At 32.9% G+C, this 16,719-nt stretch overlaps 1 protein-coding gene across 1 annotated transcript; it reads right to left on the reverse strand.

Annotated features, from left to right (window-relative positions):
* Nucleotides 1–182: 182 nt before the first annotated feature.
* LOC146540893 (tyrosine-protein kinase-like otk) lies at nt 183–12,540 on the reverse strand. Its single transcript, XM_085190255.1, has 16 exons — nt 12,423–12,540; nt 10,991–11,106; nt 10,437–10,587; nt 9,778–9,921; nt 9,482–9,527; nt 9,099–9,229; nt 8,459–8,599; nt 8,251–8,382; nt 8,048–8,155; nt 7,661–7,797; nt 6,798–6,926; nt 6,465–6,658; nt 5,926–6,037; nt 5,404–5,499; nt 4,618–4,743; nt 183–4,248 (listed from the first exon to the last, which is right to left on the reverse strand). Exons 1-16 carry the CDS (start codon nt 12,523–12,525, stop codon nt 4,111–4,113), a joined length of 2,004 nt encoding a protein of 667 aa, XP_085046381.1. The 5' UTR covers nt 12,526–12,540; the 3' UTR covers nt 183–4,110.
* Between the last annotated feature and the right edge of the window lie 4,179 nt (nt 12,541–16,719).

Here is a 16,719-nt window from a genome sequence, read left to right on the forward strand (position 1 = left end):
TTTTTGGAGAAAATTGCATAGATTAGCTGCGAATTATTATGCTTGTCATATTGTATTTTGGTATGGTTCTTTAAATCTGGCGTTCCGAGCGTGCCAGTTGAGAACATATCACTTCGCCAATGTCACGTTGATATTGTATTTTATCTAAATAATAACAATGAGGTAAAAATAAAAAAAACTAATTCCGATTAATTATTTATTAAAAAAAGTTTCGCAAATGCAAAAATTCCTTTCACGAATACACTGCAAATTGCATCGCTAAGTAAAAAAGTACAAAAAAACGACACGAGTCAGTCTATCACATAAGCATACGAACTAAAACTACATTAACTCGTATGTTTAAAGCTAAACAATAAACTGCCTAACGCAAGTAAGTCTATCAGATCAGTCGAAAATATTGAGATTTTCGTTTTTGTTTTCCAGTTTATTATTTATATATTAATGAGAAAATATGTCAGTCTTTTGATGAAAAAGGCCTAATTAATAATTGGTTAAAAAAAACATCAAAGGTATTTTTTTATATTTACGAATTTTTTGTACGTCACTTTCCTAGTGCATTTCATAATTTAAATATCAGCTATAACAATCGTTGTGGAGTTGTCGGAGCATTAGGACAGCGTTTGACTGTAAGAACGACGGTTGTGGGTTCGATTCTTATTTGGGGAAATGAGTTAGTCATGTTGATATACGTGGATGCATAAAGTAACGAAGTTGAGAGGAAAATATGAAACGGAGCGTCTTCTGTCTGTCTACCCTGCTGGGATACATGTGGGTGTATCCCACATATGGCTCAGGCTATGAAATATATTAAAAGAATTCAAATATTCATTGATTCTTTAAATTTATCTTGTGTCGGTTAAGACCTTTTCATTAAAAGACGACATAATAAATTAAAACTAACTTAAAATGTACAAAAAAATACACAAAAAATCCTTTCCATTGAAAAATAAAGGATATATTTTTAAAAAAATATTATATCAAAACCATACAAATACAAGCTGATTACAAGCTCAAGCAAAATGCTAATTTATTTTAAAAAATATATAAGGAACTCATTTTTAAGTAAAATAAAAAAAAATAGCACAATACATACATTAATATGATTTAAATACAAAATTGACACGACAATAAAGCTAACATTGTCAGAAGTTCTACAACTGTTTATTTAAAAATAGTAGCCATTAAAAGCGTGATATCTTAGTTTTTTTCTTCAAATTTAACCATTTAAAGAAGTAAATTTGAGTATTTTCGTTATTAATTGACTTCATAGATTATGTAGTAAATAACACATCACGTGTTAGAACCCGTTTTGTGTCATTTTGATTATTAAAGTTTATTTTATATCCCATAGATATTAAATTTTGTAGTTGCAATATAATTAAAATTATTATAATTATTGCGATTTCCACTTATAAAAACCATTTTTTATCAAATATGACTATCATTTTTAAATAAACAATTGCACTAATATTCTAAGGAAGTACCTAAGTTTCTGGCACTACATATATAAAATCTAACCTAAAGTCAGTTTAAAACTGACCAGCTACAGTACTTTAAATACTATATCGTAAAGAAATCAAAATAAAAATAACTTAATTATGAGACTGGCCAAAGGGACATTCATAATAAAAGAAATAAAACGAAAAAAAAAGCAAACAAAGCTACCCACTATGGTTTTTTTAGTATTTCATTTTTACTGTGTATTTTAAATGAAATTTACTATTAAATAAAGTAAAAAAATATAATAATAAATACTATTCTACATAAACTTATTATAATAGAGGCCTTATTCTATAAATGCATCATCTGGTATCCGATAAAATGTACAATTTCAAATAAAATAAATAAAAATCCGTTAAAAAATCTTGTTGAAACGGATTATTTTACAATTATAATATGTCCTCAGTGTTTTAACAAAACACATTCGATAGGAAAAAAAATGTCGAATAAAACAATAGACATTCAATCTTCCAAGATAAAGTAGTTAATGTCTATTTCTAAAGCAAATATAATATATTTCAATGACAAATATCAAACTATACTAACTATAATCATTACAAAAAACCTTAAGAACTAAGAATTTCGATTCACTCGGGACGATTATATCAAAAATTTCGGACGAAAATCAACTAGGAATACACTAAAATATCTAGTTCAGTCTTAATACTAATCTCTTTATTTACACAAATGGCAGTATCGTGTAGCTTCGTTTCACTTATTTAATTTATTATCTATGCTATTTTTTTATCTATACTTATGTCATACTTAAATGTCAAACTGTCATGTTTGATTAATACGAGGGTATATTACGAAACGTCATAATTTTATAAAAAAACATTGAATAGAGTAAAAATAATATTACAAGTTTTCTTGTTTTAAAAACCGTAAAAAAATTGTTAATATCAAACAATATTTTAAAATAATGTCAAAATTTATTATAATTTATGTTTTTATTCTTTGTTAATAGTTACAAATTAATGGAGATTTTTTGGCATTTTGTTTGAAATTCTTGAGTATCACAAATAGATATTTAAAAAATAAATATTTTTTTAACATGTAAGAATGTTAGTCTTGTATTTATTATAAAGAGGGTACAATTTCGGAAAAGATAAAATTATTAATTTCAAGTGAGATATTTTTAAAATTTAATATTGAAGATATATTTGAAAAGAAAATGTTCAAATAGTTTAGCAAGAACAAAAAAACGTTAAACTATAAGTTCAAATACGAAATATATGAAATTTTCAAACAAAATAAAAGTCTTAATAATAAGGAGCAACAGTAAAAATAATAGGAAATTTTTAGGCCATACAGTTACGAGCTCTAAAACTAGCACTAGTTTTTACTTTATAACGTATTGTTTATTGATATTTTATTATTAATAGTGCACATTGATTGTGTGTATCATCATACATATTAGAATATAGTAAATCCACTATTAGGAGGCTTTGCAATAACTTTGACAATTTGATTGAAAATTGAACAGTGTTATACTGTAAGCGCATTGAAAATACACTTAAAATATACCAAAGTTATTTCAAATGGAATTCTCCTAACAATAATATATTCTTGTAAATGCATCGAAATGACTAAAGAAACTAAACCTATGATATTGTATTAAGTCTTTATTTGGTGGTTTTATTATATTAAATGTATAATAAAAAGTCTAAATTTTTGGACCTCAATTATAATAATAATAGAGGTAAAAGGTTGTTTTTTTATTTGAATGTGGCCTAATCAGAATTTTAAGTCAAAATCTACAGCTTTACTCTACTGAATGATGTAAACTAAAAACATTTCGATTTACCTACCTGATTTAATCTGTAGTGTTTATTTTAGTTTTAAATTAAATTTATTTTGTTATAATTGTTTTCCGTTGTGTATAATTTCTTTTTTATTTCAGACTGTTAACTTCACAATTTTAAATTGAAAATAAAATATTTGATAAATTTGAACAGACAACACCTGTCATATTTAATTACCAAATGTAAAAAATCTATTTTCTTTCTTGAATTGTTATTTAAATCTAAAATTAATATATTTTTTGAATAATTACGACGCATCAAATAATATATTATAAAAAAATCATTATCAATTATATATTAAATGACCAAATATTTACACTGAAGTATCAAAGTTTATTTTTTTAAAATATAATATAAGCTAAAACCTATTTAATTATTTTAGATTCACTTGATATATTTCGTTTACTTTAGGGACTATAGTAAAGTATTAAAACTACACTAACTCACGTTTTTTCAACTTACACTATATCTATCAAATGTCTTAATAGTAATGTTGCCTTAACTTTTTTTAAATTAAGTAATTTTCAAAATTATTTTATAATAAATTAGTACTAATATGTTTTCACAAACTACTTTAAACTGGTTTAAAACAATTTTTTTTATTTGAAAGTCCCAAAGTGTATCTGAATTCAATGACACTTCAACACTTTTGATGACGCTTTTTTATATTTATTTTACATTCACCGTTCTTTTTAGATTTTATCCTTAAAGGTTTTTTTATAGTATTTTTTTACAAGTGTAAGTACAGTTCTCATTTACACTTGTACACTTTGGATGACACTTTTCAGTACAAATTACCTTATATTTAAAGTTCTTCTTCGATTTTGTCCTGTGAATGTACCGATACGTTTTCGGAAGTCATATCTTGTATAATAGTTTTCATTTCTTCTGATATTTCGTTAAATTGTGGCCGATCTGATGGCGATTTGCTCCAGGCACGTTTCTGAAATAAATATTGTGAATATAATTTTTCATTGGTCGTCGGTTCGTTTCCTCACTTGGGGGCAAGAATATATAAATTATTTTCATGCTTTGTTCTGCTGCTCAAAAGGTAAGGTTTGGAAAATTGTGAAACGGAGTGTCTTAACTTTAGGCTCCCTCTGTTTGCCCTGCTTTATGCAGGATACAGCGCTTTATTCTTTTTAAATCATTAAAATATGTTTTCAACATTTAAATAATAAAAATCGTAAAGATGATGTTAAAAACTTATCATGAAATTTACAATTTAATTTTAAATATATTAGTTAGTTAAGGTAGAACAAATTAAATAATTTCATTAACTTATATTTATTTTTAAAAAGTAAACACTTACAAGTATATTGGCAAGACGCTCCGGCATTGAACCCGGTATATTCCACTCGAGAGAATCACCCTTCACTCTTTCTAGTACAGAGTTGTCGTTCAATTTGGCGAATGGCAGTTCTGCTTTTGTGTATATCTGTAATTAAATAAAAAAATATATGTGAAACTAGCGGCCCGCTCGCGGTTTCACCTGCGTGAACTATGTTATTATTAATTTCTGTCTCCATGACTACGTCCTAGTGACGTCTATGAAATATTTGAGACTCCTAGCATTTGTAGTAACGAAGTTTCATACAAACTTTCGACCCCAAAAACAACCCCTTAGAAGTCGAATATTGTAAATTCCCGTCTTAGCGAGCACCTATGTCCTATAAGTAACTCCTATGCAAAATTTGAGACTCCTAGCACATGTCGTTTCTGAGATTTCGTGATGAGTGAGTGACCTTTCGATTTTATATATACAGATGTATATAAAATATAAAATATAAAGCACCCCATTGTATCTCGCATTTGGCAGAATAGGCAGAGGGAAAGTAGAGTTAAGACACTCAGTTCCCCACGCACCACTCGATATTCGAGACATTGCGCGTTACTAGAGCGGAGAAATTACCATTTAAAAAAATTATTCATCCCAACCCGCAACAGTTACATTTACCGCGCCTCAACGGCTTTTATAGTATTAATCTTACACCTAAAAAAATTAAAGAGAAATACAAAAGAAGATTCAAAAGGATTTTATCAAACCACTATTGAACTCTAATTTAAAAATCTCATGGCATAATATAAAATATCTCACCTCCCACACGGTAGCGGCAAACATGTAAACATCAGATTTAGTTGAGTATTCGCCCTCCATTACAGCTTCGTATGGAAGCCAGCGCAACGGTATTACCTGAAACATGAGCATGACGATTATTTTTTTTTACTTTCACGCTGTATCCCCCACATAGACGCTTCCGTTCCCCTATTTCTAACGAATTCTAGAGGTATTGCGTGTTAAATGGCGGAGCTTTTCGGCTCTCTACCAGAGCGAAGGAAAGAATATTAATATTTTTTGGAGTTAGAATCGAACCCAGAGTCTGTTGCGGTTACACTCATGCTTATGCCCCTGGGTGACGACTGGCCTCCAGATTTTAATCGTCTTCACGTTGTATCCCTCATGTAGCACGGCAGGCAGAGGAACATTGTTAAAAAACTCCGTTCTACTTTGTAATTTGTTTAAAAAAATATTAATTTAGGAAACATATGTTATATATAATGAATAATCAATTTATTGTGCAAAAGAAAAAACGAGTCTTTTCATTGTTAATATACTAACCTGATCATGTAACTTATAATATTCATGTGAATTAGGTCCCCTCGTGAGCGCCGGGAATGACAGCTTTAGTTGGAGCTTCGATGTTATCACGCAGTTGCGGGCTGCTATGTCCCTGTTAATATAAAGATATAGTATTTTTTAAAATTTTATATCTTGTATCCTACATATAGGCAGAAGGACCCTACACGCTCTATCTCTAGCGGAGTAGTCAGAGAGAACGAAGCTTCAAACGCTACGGTTTCTACATGCCTCTTTTCCTTCGTTTACTGTTATCAACCTTTTCATACATGCCCTCCGGGGGGTCTTCATGCATTTTAAGTGACCTTTGTCCAGTATCTTTGATACTGTTTTCGAAGGTCAACCGAGGTCTCAACCTATCTCTCTTACCACTCACTTTTCCGGCATAAATCTTTTTTGCCATTCTTTTGTCACTCATTGGTTCAACGAGCCCAAGCCACCTGAGCACGTTCTTCTTCATTCTCACCGTGATATCTTCGCTAGTACATGCCATTCTAGCGTATATGATATACATTATATACCTGTGCGTCAGTCTCTTGGCGGCCAGTGCGGCGGCGGCGGTGGCCAGGTGCGCCGCCAGCGCGGCAACGTGCGCGGGTTGCAGGGGCGGCACCGGCGTCACTGTAGGCAGGCGGTGCAGCGCGCCCACGCGCGCTATGTACTCCTCATTCTCTTGTGGGGTGCGCGTCGCTATCAGGAACGACTTCAGGTCGCCCTGCGGAGATTATGAAATGCTAATTTATATTTGTAGGTTTTATAATATTATAGTACGTATATCTTTATAAATTCTAGTACAGGTCGTGAGGTCTAAAACAAAGCTTTGCATCGGTGTGAGTATTAAATAGACCACTAACCCAATCAGTATGTTCGAGGAGCATGCAGTGCGGGTCTGCTTCATTGCAAAGTCCAAACAAACGTACAACATGCTCGTGTCGCGAACGCGCGAAAATTTCCAATTGCCGACGAAATTCGGCTAGCTGCGTCTGAAATTATAAAAATATATCGATTTTTTTATACAGAATATAATAAAACAAAAAAAACAAGCTAAAATATGATTTAGAGACCTAAAACAATATTCTGTTTTAAAATAATATAAAATTTTATAACATTATAAAGTATAAAAAATATAAGAACAAAAGAACGTGATTTGGAGATCTGGAAAAATATTTTTTTTACAACAAACGAAATACCAATCGATTTTTTCATTCAATCAAAAAAAGAATATTTACATAATTCAGAAACATTATTTCACGTTTACAACAATAATTTCAATCAATATATAATACTAGCGGACGCGCGCCGCTTCGCCTGCTTATTGCTTAGGGGTGAATTATAATAAACCATGAAACACGTGTTCAATGAAATATTTTTAAGAGTGTCAATTTCAAATTTTATAAAAATCAGTGGCGATTTAAAGATATTTCCATATAAACTTTCAACCCCTTATTTACACCGCTAGGGGAAGAATAAAAATCAACCACGAAACATGTGTTCAATGATATATTTTTAAGAGTCTGAATTTCAAATTTTATAAATATCGGTGCCGATTTAAAATTTTTTCCATACAAACTTTCAACCCCTATATCACCCCTTTAGGGTTAAAATTTTTCAAAATCCCTTCTTAGTGGATAACCAAAAAAAAACATTATTTAACTCTAATCAGAGAAAATGCGACGTTATGTTCCACCTAAACACCGTAAACTTGTCAAATACTTACCTCATCTTTAGTAGTAAGAGCTTTAACCAGCACAGGTTTTAAATTAGGTTCCATTTCCTTATTATCTTTATTTCTTATTTTCTTTAATTGAACCATGTCTATTTTTGCTAGAGAAACGTCACCGAATTCTCCTCGACCTAAAATATATAGGTAATATTAAAATAATAAAAACAAAACATATTAAAATCACATAATTGAGGCCGTCGTGACGCAGTGGCACAAGCGTATTACTATAAAGTGTAATACTCGCTCAGGGAAATGAATTTTTTAATATTTTTAATTTCGCGGTTCGTGGCTCTGGCTGCACTGACTGCCTGATACAATGTAAAGGAAAAAAATACTACAAAAACAGTAAGAAAGGTGGAAACAGATAAAACAGATAAATACCTAAAGTAATTTGTTCAACCAGTAGTGTCCGTGGTACTGTGAGATGGTCGTACTGTCCCGATTTCTTTGATGCCCGAGAAATACCTGAAACTTCTGAATTATCCGCACCTGTGATAAATAATGTTATATTAGTATGGAATTTAGTTTTTATATAATTTGGCTATATTATTACCACAATACATTTAAGCAGGCGTAATTCTTACCACTATCCCGATCATGTGGTAGTAGTCTACCATTATGGGCAGGAGCTCCGTTGACAGTCACCTTCTTATCATCTTCTCCTTCTTCTACTAACTTCTCTCTTCCTTCTGCCATTTCTAGTTCCATTTTTTCACCTATTTTATAATTAAAGTTTAAATTAAATTATTGTTTTAAATTCGATTTACTAAAGTTATGTGATACAATGCATACCTCTCTGCCTTCTCTGTAATCTCCGTTTTCTACAATACAGCATTAGTGCTAGTACTAATATCATATAGGCTCCTGCTACAGATATAGATACTAGAACTGCTTTCCCAGCCACACCAGATGATTCTTGGGGTAATTCACCTTCTGCATCAAAAATATGTACATATTAGAGATGTGCCTAAAATAATTTGTAGTCGATTAACTGACTGGCTTATAATTATAAGTGAATTGAGGCCAATTATCGCGTGGGGGAACAAAATGTGATTGTAAAATCGACTGGTTGTGGGTTCGATCCCTATTCGATGAATTGAAATATTTATTGACACTTATATTCTCGTTTCTCCGCTCTGGTATTGTGACAAAGCGCGTTGAGTTCCGCCACTCAACAAGCAATGCCTACAGAATTCAGCGTAAAATGGGGAACTAGTGTCTTAACACTAAGTTCCCTCTGCCTACACTACTGCCTGTTTACTGTTTTTTTCTTATTATAAATAAATCGTAAATTGAAAATTAATTTAAATAATAGCTCTGTACCGATTATTTTTTTTATTTTTTTGTGCGTGCTCATATAAAGCGTGATTAAACAAATTTCAAGAACAGCTTAAGCGATTTAAAAACAGTTTCACTCGAACCCACTACCCACCTGGATGCACATACAACTCCAGTTCAACCCTCGCCAGGCCAGCCGCGCTGCCCGCAGTGCAGCCGTAGCGATCTGAATCTTCTTCTTTAACATCTCTTATTAGGAGTGTTCCGTTGTTCAGGAGGACTAGGCTAGAATAGAAGATGGTATTTTAAAGTAATCTTGTTGTTATATTATAACAAAATTATACAAAATGATAAAACATTGAACGATTAAATTTAATTTTTACTTCACCGCTCTGAGATACAAAGCGCGAGTTCAACTCGCACAACATCTTGAAAATTTTCCAGAGAGTGGGAAACACAGCGTTTAGCATTAGGTTCCCTCTCCCTCCCTCTTACGCGGGATATAGCGTGAAACTCAAATAAAACAATCAATCATACCGTGAGCTTGAAGCATTCACGGCTCCCTCTACATCCACACCATCCTCTGTAAACAATAATAAAAAAAGAATATATTATTAATAACGTAAATAATACAAGGTTGCGTAATGTACGGTAATGTTGAAGTTCGTTCGTGACTAACGCGACAGTTGTGGGAGCTCGTCGGACTTCGCTTCTCCACTAGTCTTAATGGAAACAGGGTGTCTTAACATAACTTCCCAGGTTCCCTCTGCCTACCCTGCTATGGGGGGGGGGGGGTATACAGCGTGAAGCTACAAAAAAGATGAACAACTTACGTTGTTGATGCAAAATGGTTAAATTTCTATCCCAGTGCGTGGTCGGTGGCGGGTCTCCTGTCGCTATACAGTTTAGGGACACCGTCTGTCCCACAGTCACGTGCGTCTGTTGTCCCGCCGTAGGCTCTATCACGCGGGGTGCCACTGAAATTTATGTTTCAATATTTATATAGATAATTAGAGTAATTTGCATATTTTAGACGAAGTTTTATTATACGATCAATAATAATCGGTGATTTTACCGAATATTTCTAAATAATACGATATATTTTAATATTTTTCATATAAATAATATAAAACATATTAGGTTTAATATAAAAATCAAAAGATACTTATGACGTTGACTTTGTTCTGAATATAAATTATTGACTACCATAAAATTTTAAATCACAATCTAATTAAGACCAGTCGCGGAGCAGGCACAATCGTGCGCTGTAAGCTGGGCAGGTTATGGGTACGATTCGTACTCGATGAAAATAATATATTTAATATTTTAATTTCCTCGCTCTAGTAACGAGACATAGCGCGGCGTTGATCACCACCACCTAATACACAATGCCTCCAGAATTCGGCAGTATGTGAGGAACGAAAATATGTTACTGGGAACGGAGTGACTTAACACTAGGTTCCCAGGTTCCCTCTTCCTATGTGCTACTTACCGACAACATCCAAACTAATTTTCGCGGTAATATTCTGATCGCCATCTGTCGCTTTGCAAGTATAGTTGCCGGAGTGGCTTCGTTTAGCTTCGGACACCATGAGGGTGCCATTGGATGACGTCACGCCGTCCGGTAGCGGGTCTATGTCATTCTGTTTAAAAAAAATATTGAATAAATGTCATTTATATGATGCTTACTTGTTACTTATTTAGTTTTAGTCTTGGTGTATCGGTATAACATCGTATTGCCCTATTTTCATTTTCTGGCTGTGATAACAAGATAATGCGCGGCGTTTAGTTCCGCTACTCAACAAGCAAAGGCTCGAAAATTGCTCAGAAAGTTGGGAAAGGAATGAACAACGTAAGTCTGGAAAATGAAAATGGATAAGATTCTATAACTTGGGGGAAAGAATTATTTCCATTTGTCTAGTATTTCAGTCTCTGGTAACAAGACATAGCGTGGCGTTGAGTTCTGCGACTCAACATATCCCTTAAATAAATATATAACATAGTAACAAAAACAAAAACTTAAGAAATAGCTTTTACTTTACGTACCAAATACCATGTCACTATAGGGGAAACACCGCCAGCCACTTTGCAATGAATTTTTCCAGAACTATTTAATTCCAATTTTTTATTGTACGGTTGAGGTTCGAATTTAAGAACGCCATCTAAAAAAGAAATAGTAAGAATTAATCTTTATGAAAAAGACAATCAACAAGAAAAGGGGATCAAGCCTGCTATTGCTTCTAAAATTTATTTTATATTGTAATTTTTTTTATCTTCACGCTGTATCTCGTACATAATAGGGTAGGCAGAAATCTGGGAACCTAGTTTTAAGAAACTACGTTCCCATTAAGACACTTCCGTTCCTTACTCTCCGCCGGATTCTTAAGACCACAACCTGTCGCGTTTATTTATATTTTGTTATATTTCACCTTAATTTAATTTAGAAAGAATATAATAATTAAAGTCACTATCTATTTCCGAAATGAAATCTAAAATGCTGCTCTAAGACAGTTCTCATTAAAATAAATTAGTTACGTTACCGTCGTGCAAGATATGGTTTTGTACAGGCATTTGACTGACTAAGACCAGCTTTATCGTTTAAGTATTCATAATATCTATTAATACATTATTGTCTTTCTTAAATTATTTTTTTCTTGTATTTGATAAATAAAATTGAGATTGTCACGTCGTGACCTTAGCGGCACTGGCGTCTGACTTCAAACGGTGAAGGTGCGTGTGGGTTCGATTCCCATTGGGTAAATTTATTTTATTTTCATTTCCTTTATCTGATAATAAGACAAGGAACGGCGTTGAGTTTCGCCCTGTCACACGGGGCGTCGAGAACGGAGCGTTAGATTATATTTTGTTTTATCATTAGATTTTTTCTGTCTACCCTGATATATGCAAAATTCAACGTGAATTAAAAAAAGACGAAATACAACACATTACTAAGTTAAATTATACTGTATTCACAATATAAAATATGTAAATAGTTCAACAGTATTTTCGGAACTGCGCTCCTAACGTCGGAAGTGACATGAAACTTAGGAGACATGGTCAAATGGAGACTAAAATAAAAATTCGTAAAACGACCCCTTTGCACGTATAACTAACTTTATAAAATGATTCCACGTTTAAAAATAAAATACTCGTGTCGTAGTAAAGCGCGGCGTTGAGTTCCGCAATGCCTCCAGAATTCGGCGGAAAGTGAGGAACGGAGTGTCTTGGTGCTAGGTTCCCCTGTTATGCTCTAAAATGTGTGAAACCAATTATTATTTTTGTTATTATTGATATGAATCGAGTTAGATTTAACGACTAGTTAAAATTATTCAAAGTGATGTGATATTAGGAAACCTTTTATACATATGGCTCTACAAGAAAAATAAACAAAGACGTATCACTCTGTTTTCTTCGAAATGTCATGAGTGAAATTTTCTTACATTTTTAAATGAAATTTCGAATTAATAGTTTAACTTACCGACAGCAGCTCGATGTCTCCTACTTTGTCTGTGGCCGTGAACTCGATGTCCATGGTGATCAGATTCTACAAAGAAAAGAAAAAAACATTTGAATCTATACATATTTCAAACACCCAAAATAAACGTTTTAACCTACGGTTTCGATGAGTAAAGGTGATATTTTCGAAAAATAATTAAAAAAATAAAATAAGCATTCCTTATATAGGAGCAAGTGGAGAACGGAGTCACTTACGGAACTTGGACTTATCTAGAGATATTTCCTGGCGAAAGTCTACACATAAACTTTAAACACATATGTTCGTGTAAATGTTACTTGATATTTATTTTGGAGTGGGCCCGGACCACCGGGAACATTTCCTACGCCCTTGCTTACAAATATCACCAAGATTCACTTTCTAGGTACTCTAGAAATATGAAAAAGTGAGGCGATGAAAAGGGGAACTAAGACAAATAGTGCGATCAAAATAAACTTTCCTTCCAACGATATAGAAATATCTTTAAATCTATCTATATCTATCTTCTATTTAACAAAACAGCTGAATTAAATAAACATTTAAGTTTAAAGGAGATTACCGGCTTAGAGCGTAAGCGGTACAAGGCTTCATTACGTTGCGTCTCGGTCGATAATTGTAACTGGATGCTAAATCTATTGTATGCTCAAAAGCACGGGTTAAGGGAAACAAGATTCAAAGACGTTAACTGGTTTTTTTTCACTTTCACGCTGTATCCCTTATATGGCAAGGTAGGTAGAGGGCTAGTGCCGAAAATAGAGTGTCTTTACATTGTAAAGACACTATTTTCGCTCGGAACGGTGTGTTGTCAAATAAAAACAAGAAGAACTTTGAATGCTTTAAGCATTAATTTGTAAATTTTCATATGAGAATTCTTTTAACATTTGTGAACATTTAATCCATTGTACTATTGTCGTTTAGTGTTTTCTTGGAATAATTTTTTACTTACTGACTGACTAAATTAACTACTTTGTGGCATTGTGGTTTCGATTCCCATTCGTAGCAGACAACTCGAGGAATTGATTTCCGCCACTCAACACGCAATATCTCAAAAATTCGTTGTCGGATTATTTTATATGTAGATATTTCTATAACTCTGGCAACATTGAAAAGTAAATTTATTACGAAGCAGATGTTACACTTCAACTTATTTACGAATTTAAGTGTAATTTAACAGTGAAAGATAAAATAACCAAATTGCTACGATCGTATGGATTCAGTTTATGGCGGCGATAAGTGGCCTAAATAAATATAATTAAATATTTTTATCTGTACGTTAGTAAGTCCTGTTTGCATAGAAGCGCGAGGCTTTACGACTTCCCTGCTTTATGATAATTCCAACGCGTATCGGTGACTGGCGATCAGTTTTGTGGACTTAGTGGGGTTGACTTTTGAATGTTTGTTTTTTATAGGGTTCTGTTTCTAAAGGATACAACTGAACCCTATTACTAGACTCCGCTGTCCATCCATCTATCCATCTGACACATCAACCTTTACAGCGGACATTGCAGCGTAGACCGCGCGGACTGTAAATTTAGTTAATACCTTGACAGAACACGAGCAAAAAACTAAAAAAAAAGGTAAATCCGCGCATATGACACCAATTAGAACTATCCTTAAAATAATGTTAAATCAGAAAATAATTATTTATCAGATAATAATATCCAACAATAATCATTCTACTATAACACACCATTTACTATACACCCTGTAGTATTTAAATAACCATTATAGTAAAATACGCGAATAGAAAACTGCACAAGTGACGTAAATGTGGATCAAGTGCTTTTAGCTTTTATCGCAAAGATCACTTGTGACACTGAAAATGGTACATTAAGGAGACATTATACACACTATATTTATTCTAATACGTACTTGTTAATGTCAGATTGTCAGCTACGAGTATGGAGATCCATTATAATTCTTCATATAAGTGCAAGAAAAGTGTTGATTTTTTGTATTTTTTATTCAGCTTCATGCTGTATCCTGCATATAGCAAGGTAGGCAGAGGGAAACTTGTGTCAAGACATTCCGATGACCACCTATTGCTGAATTTTCCAGACATTGCGTGGAGTGGCAGAACAGAATGCCACGTTTGTTTTGTTAACAGCGATGAAAATGTATTTACATTTTCATTCTTCCGAGTGGTAATCTAACTCAGACGCTACTATCGAATAACTATTTTATAATTTATTGTGCATTGGACTACAATTTTCATAAGTAACATTACAAATTACATGAAAACTTGAAATAAAAAAAACCTATAAACCCCACCACCATTCATAAAAAATTGAATCATAACACTAAGAAATGTAAGTTGCCGCTGTAAGAAGCATTCTACATGTGGACTCTTGAAGTTTCCTTCAAAATCACCAGGATGTAAACGAGCTGAGTGAGAGTACAAAACGCGAGTGTAAACATAAACAGAACGCTTACCGCTTACATCAAACGAAGTATTCTTGACTTGCCCTTGGTAGGGCGACCACTTACTTTAGAACTGTGGGATTCGAGATTTATAGTTACTTGTGGTGGTGGTGGCCGCTTGATTGAGCTCGGTGGTTGTTGGTTCCATCCCTACTAGCGGAAATAAATGTATTTAAATAATTGAAACTAAACAACTGTTTTTCTTTCATAAGTGTCGAGTAACAAACTAAAAGTGAAAAAATGTATTTATTTTATTTTAGGCTCCCTCTGCCCATCTTACTATGTAGAAATATTCTTGAATTTTTTCACGTAAGTTTTTTGTATGCATGAGTATTAAAAAAGGAATTTTGGAATATGCATCCGTAAGGGAGATATGAGAGTTTAAGTTTTTGTGTAGAACATCGTTGTTTTAAAAAAGTGAAAGTAATATTTTACTATTTTTTAAAAAATGTCAGTTACTTTATACCATGAGAAAATATCTCAAAGTGAAATCAAAAATATCTCTCACACTTAAATACAGCACCTTTAACGATCGGAACAAACAAACAAACACACAAAACAAAACAATTTTAATTCCCTTCAAGTGAAACGTAAACACGTAAATTTTCAACACGCTTCGATCTAAACACGCATTTGTACAGCATGTCCACCCTGTCTCTCATCAGGTCCTGCTACGCGTCGAACGCCCGTCAATTATCACTGTACGAGTATAACAAACCTTTACCGACAGATTCGGTACACCGCGCCGCTGCTTTTATGCGGATGCTATTTTGAGATGGAAAACCGTATGTGCAAATGAGAATTTGTATTTTTATTTGTTTGAAAATAAGAGGGAGGAGGTAAAATAGTAATTTGAGAGATTTTGTAACGGAAAATGTAATATTTTCATAATTTTCTAATTGTTATTGCGTAATTAATACTATTATTCTAGAAGAGCCGGAAAGTGGGCAACGGAAATATCTTAATGGGTATGGAGTGCCTTAGCACTAGGTTTCCAGATTCGTGAAACTAAAAAAATATGAACTTTTTTTGTCAATATTTTTAAGTCATTCTTTTTTTGTTTGAAGAAATTCCAACATATAGGTACATACAAACTCTATTCAAACTTTTTTAAATATTAATTTCTTGGCCTTTGATTCAGTTTTGTTAGCCCGATTCCCCCGAATGAGAATCGAACCAACAACAGTCATGTTTGGAGTCAGTATAAATGTATAAAAAGAAATCAGTTTTACGCGAATATAAAAACCAGACACCCTTTCAGTAGTTATTGGGCAATTTAACAAACGTTTGCTCTGCGGAGAACGCTAATGCATTTTAAAGCCTCTCGCGCTTTTTAGTTTTAATTAAATTACTATTCATGAGTCTCGTATATTTGGCTTAGTTGTTTTGGAACGAATTGCTATTTGATTTGCGAGCCAATATAATTTTTGATATAAAATTTACTTTAAAATATATGTAAAATTTAAACAATATAGGATGAATATATTATATAACGAAAATGAGAGCATGTTTCTTTTATGTATGTCTAAAATAGAGTCAAAAAAAATAGTTTCTAAATTTTGTTAGTATACTTTAGTTTAGCTATATATAATGAATTTTGTTCCGGATCCGTGCTCATTGCTATCATTTAAAATTATAAATAAAAAGAAACAAGAAACTATACAACATACAGTACGTATAGAATTTCTTAATTAACACTACAAGTAAGTACCTATTTTAAAGCACAAATGAAAACAATTTAACAAACCGGAGCAAGTGGCGCTCCCGGCGGGACACCGCCACACTATATAATGGCGCGGTCGCTATGGCAACTGCTCGTAAAATTTTACGACTCCCAACCCCCTTTTCGCTTGAAAATAAC

This window comes from Heliconius melpomene, chromosome 1 (genome assembly GCF_056956725.1).
Source record: "Heliconius melpomene rosina isolate 202511_hmr_F chromosome 1, ASM5695672v1, whole genome shotgun sequence".
In the NCBI taxonomy this organism is placed as follows: domain Eukaryota; kingdom Metazoa; phylum Arthropoda; class Insecta; order Lepidoptera; family Nymphalidae; genus Heliconius; species Heliconius melpomene.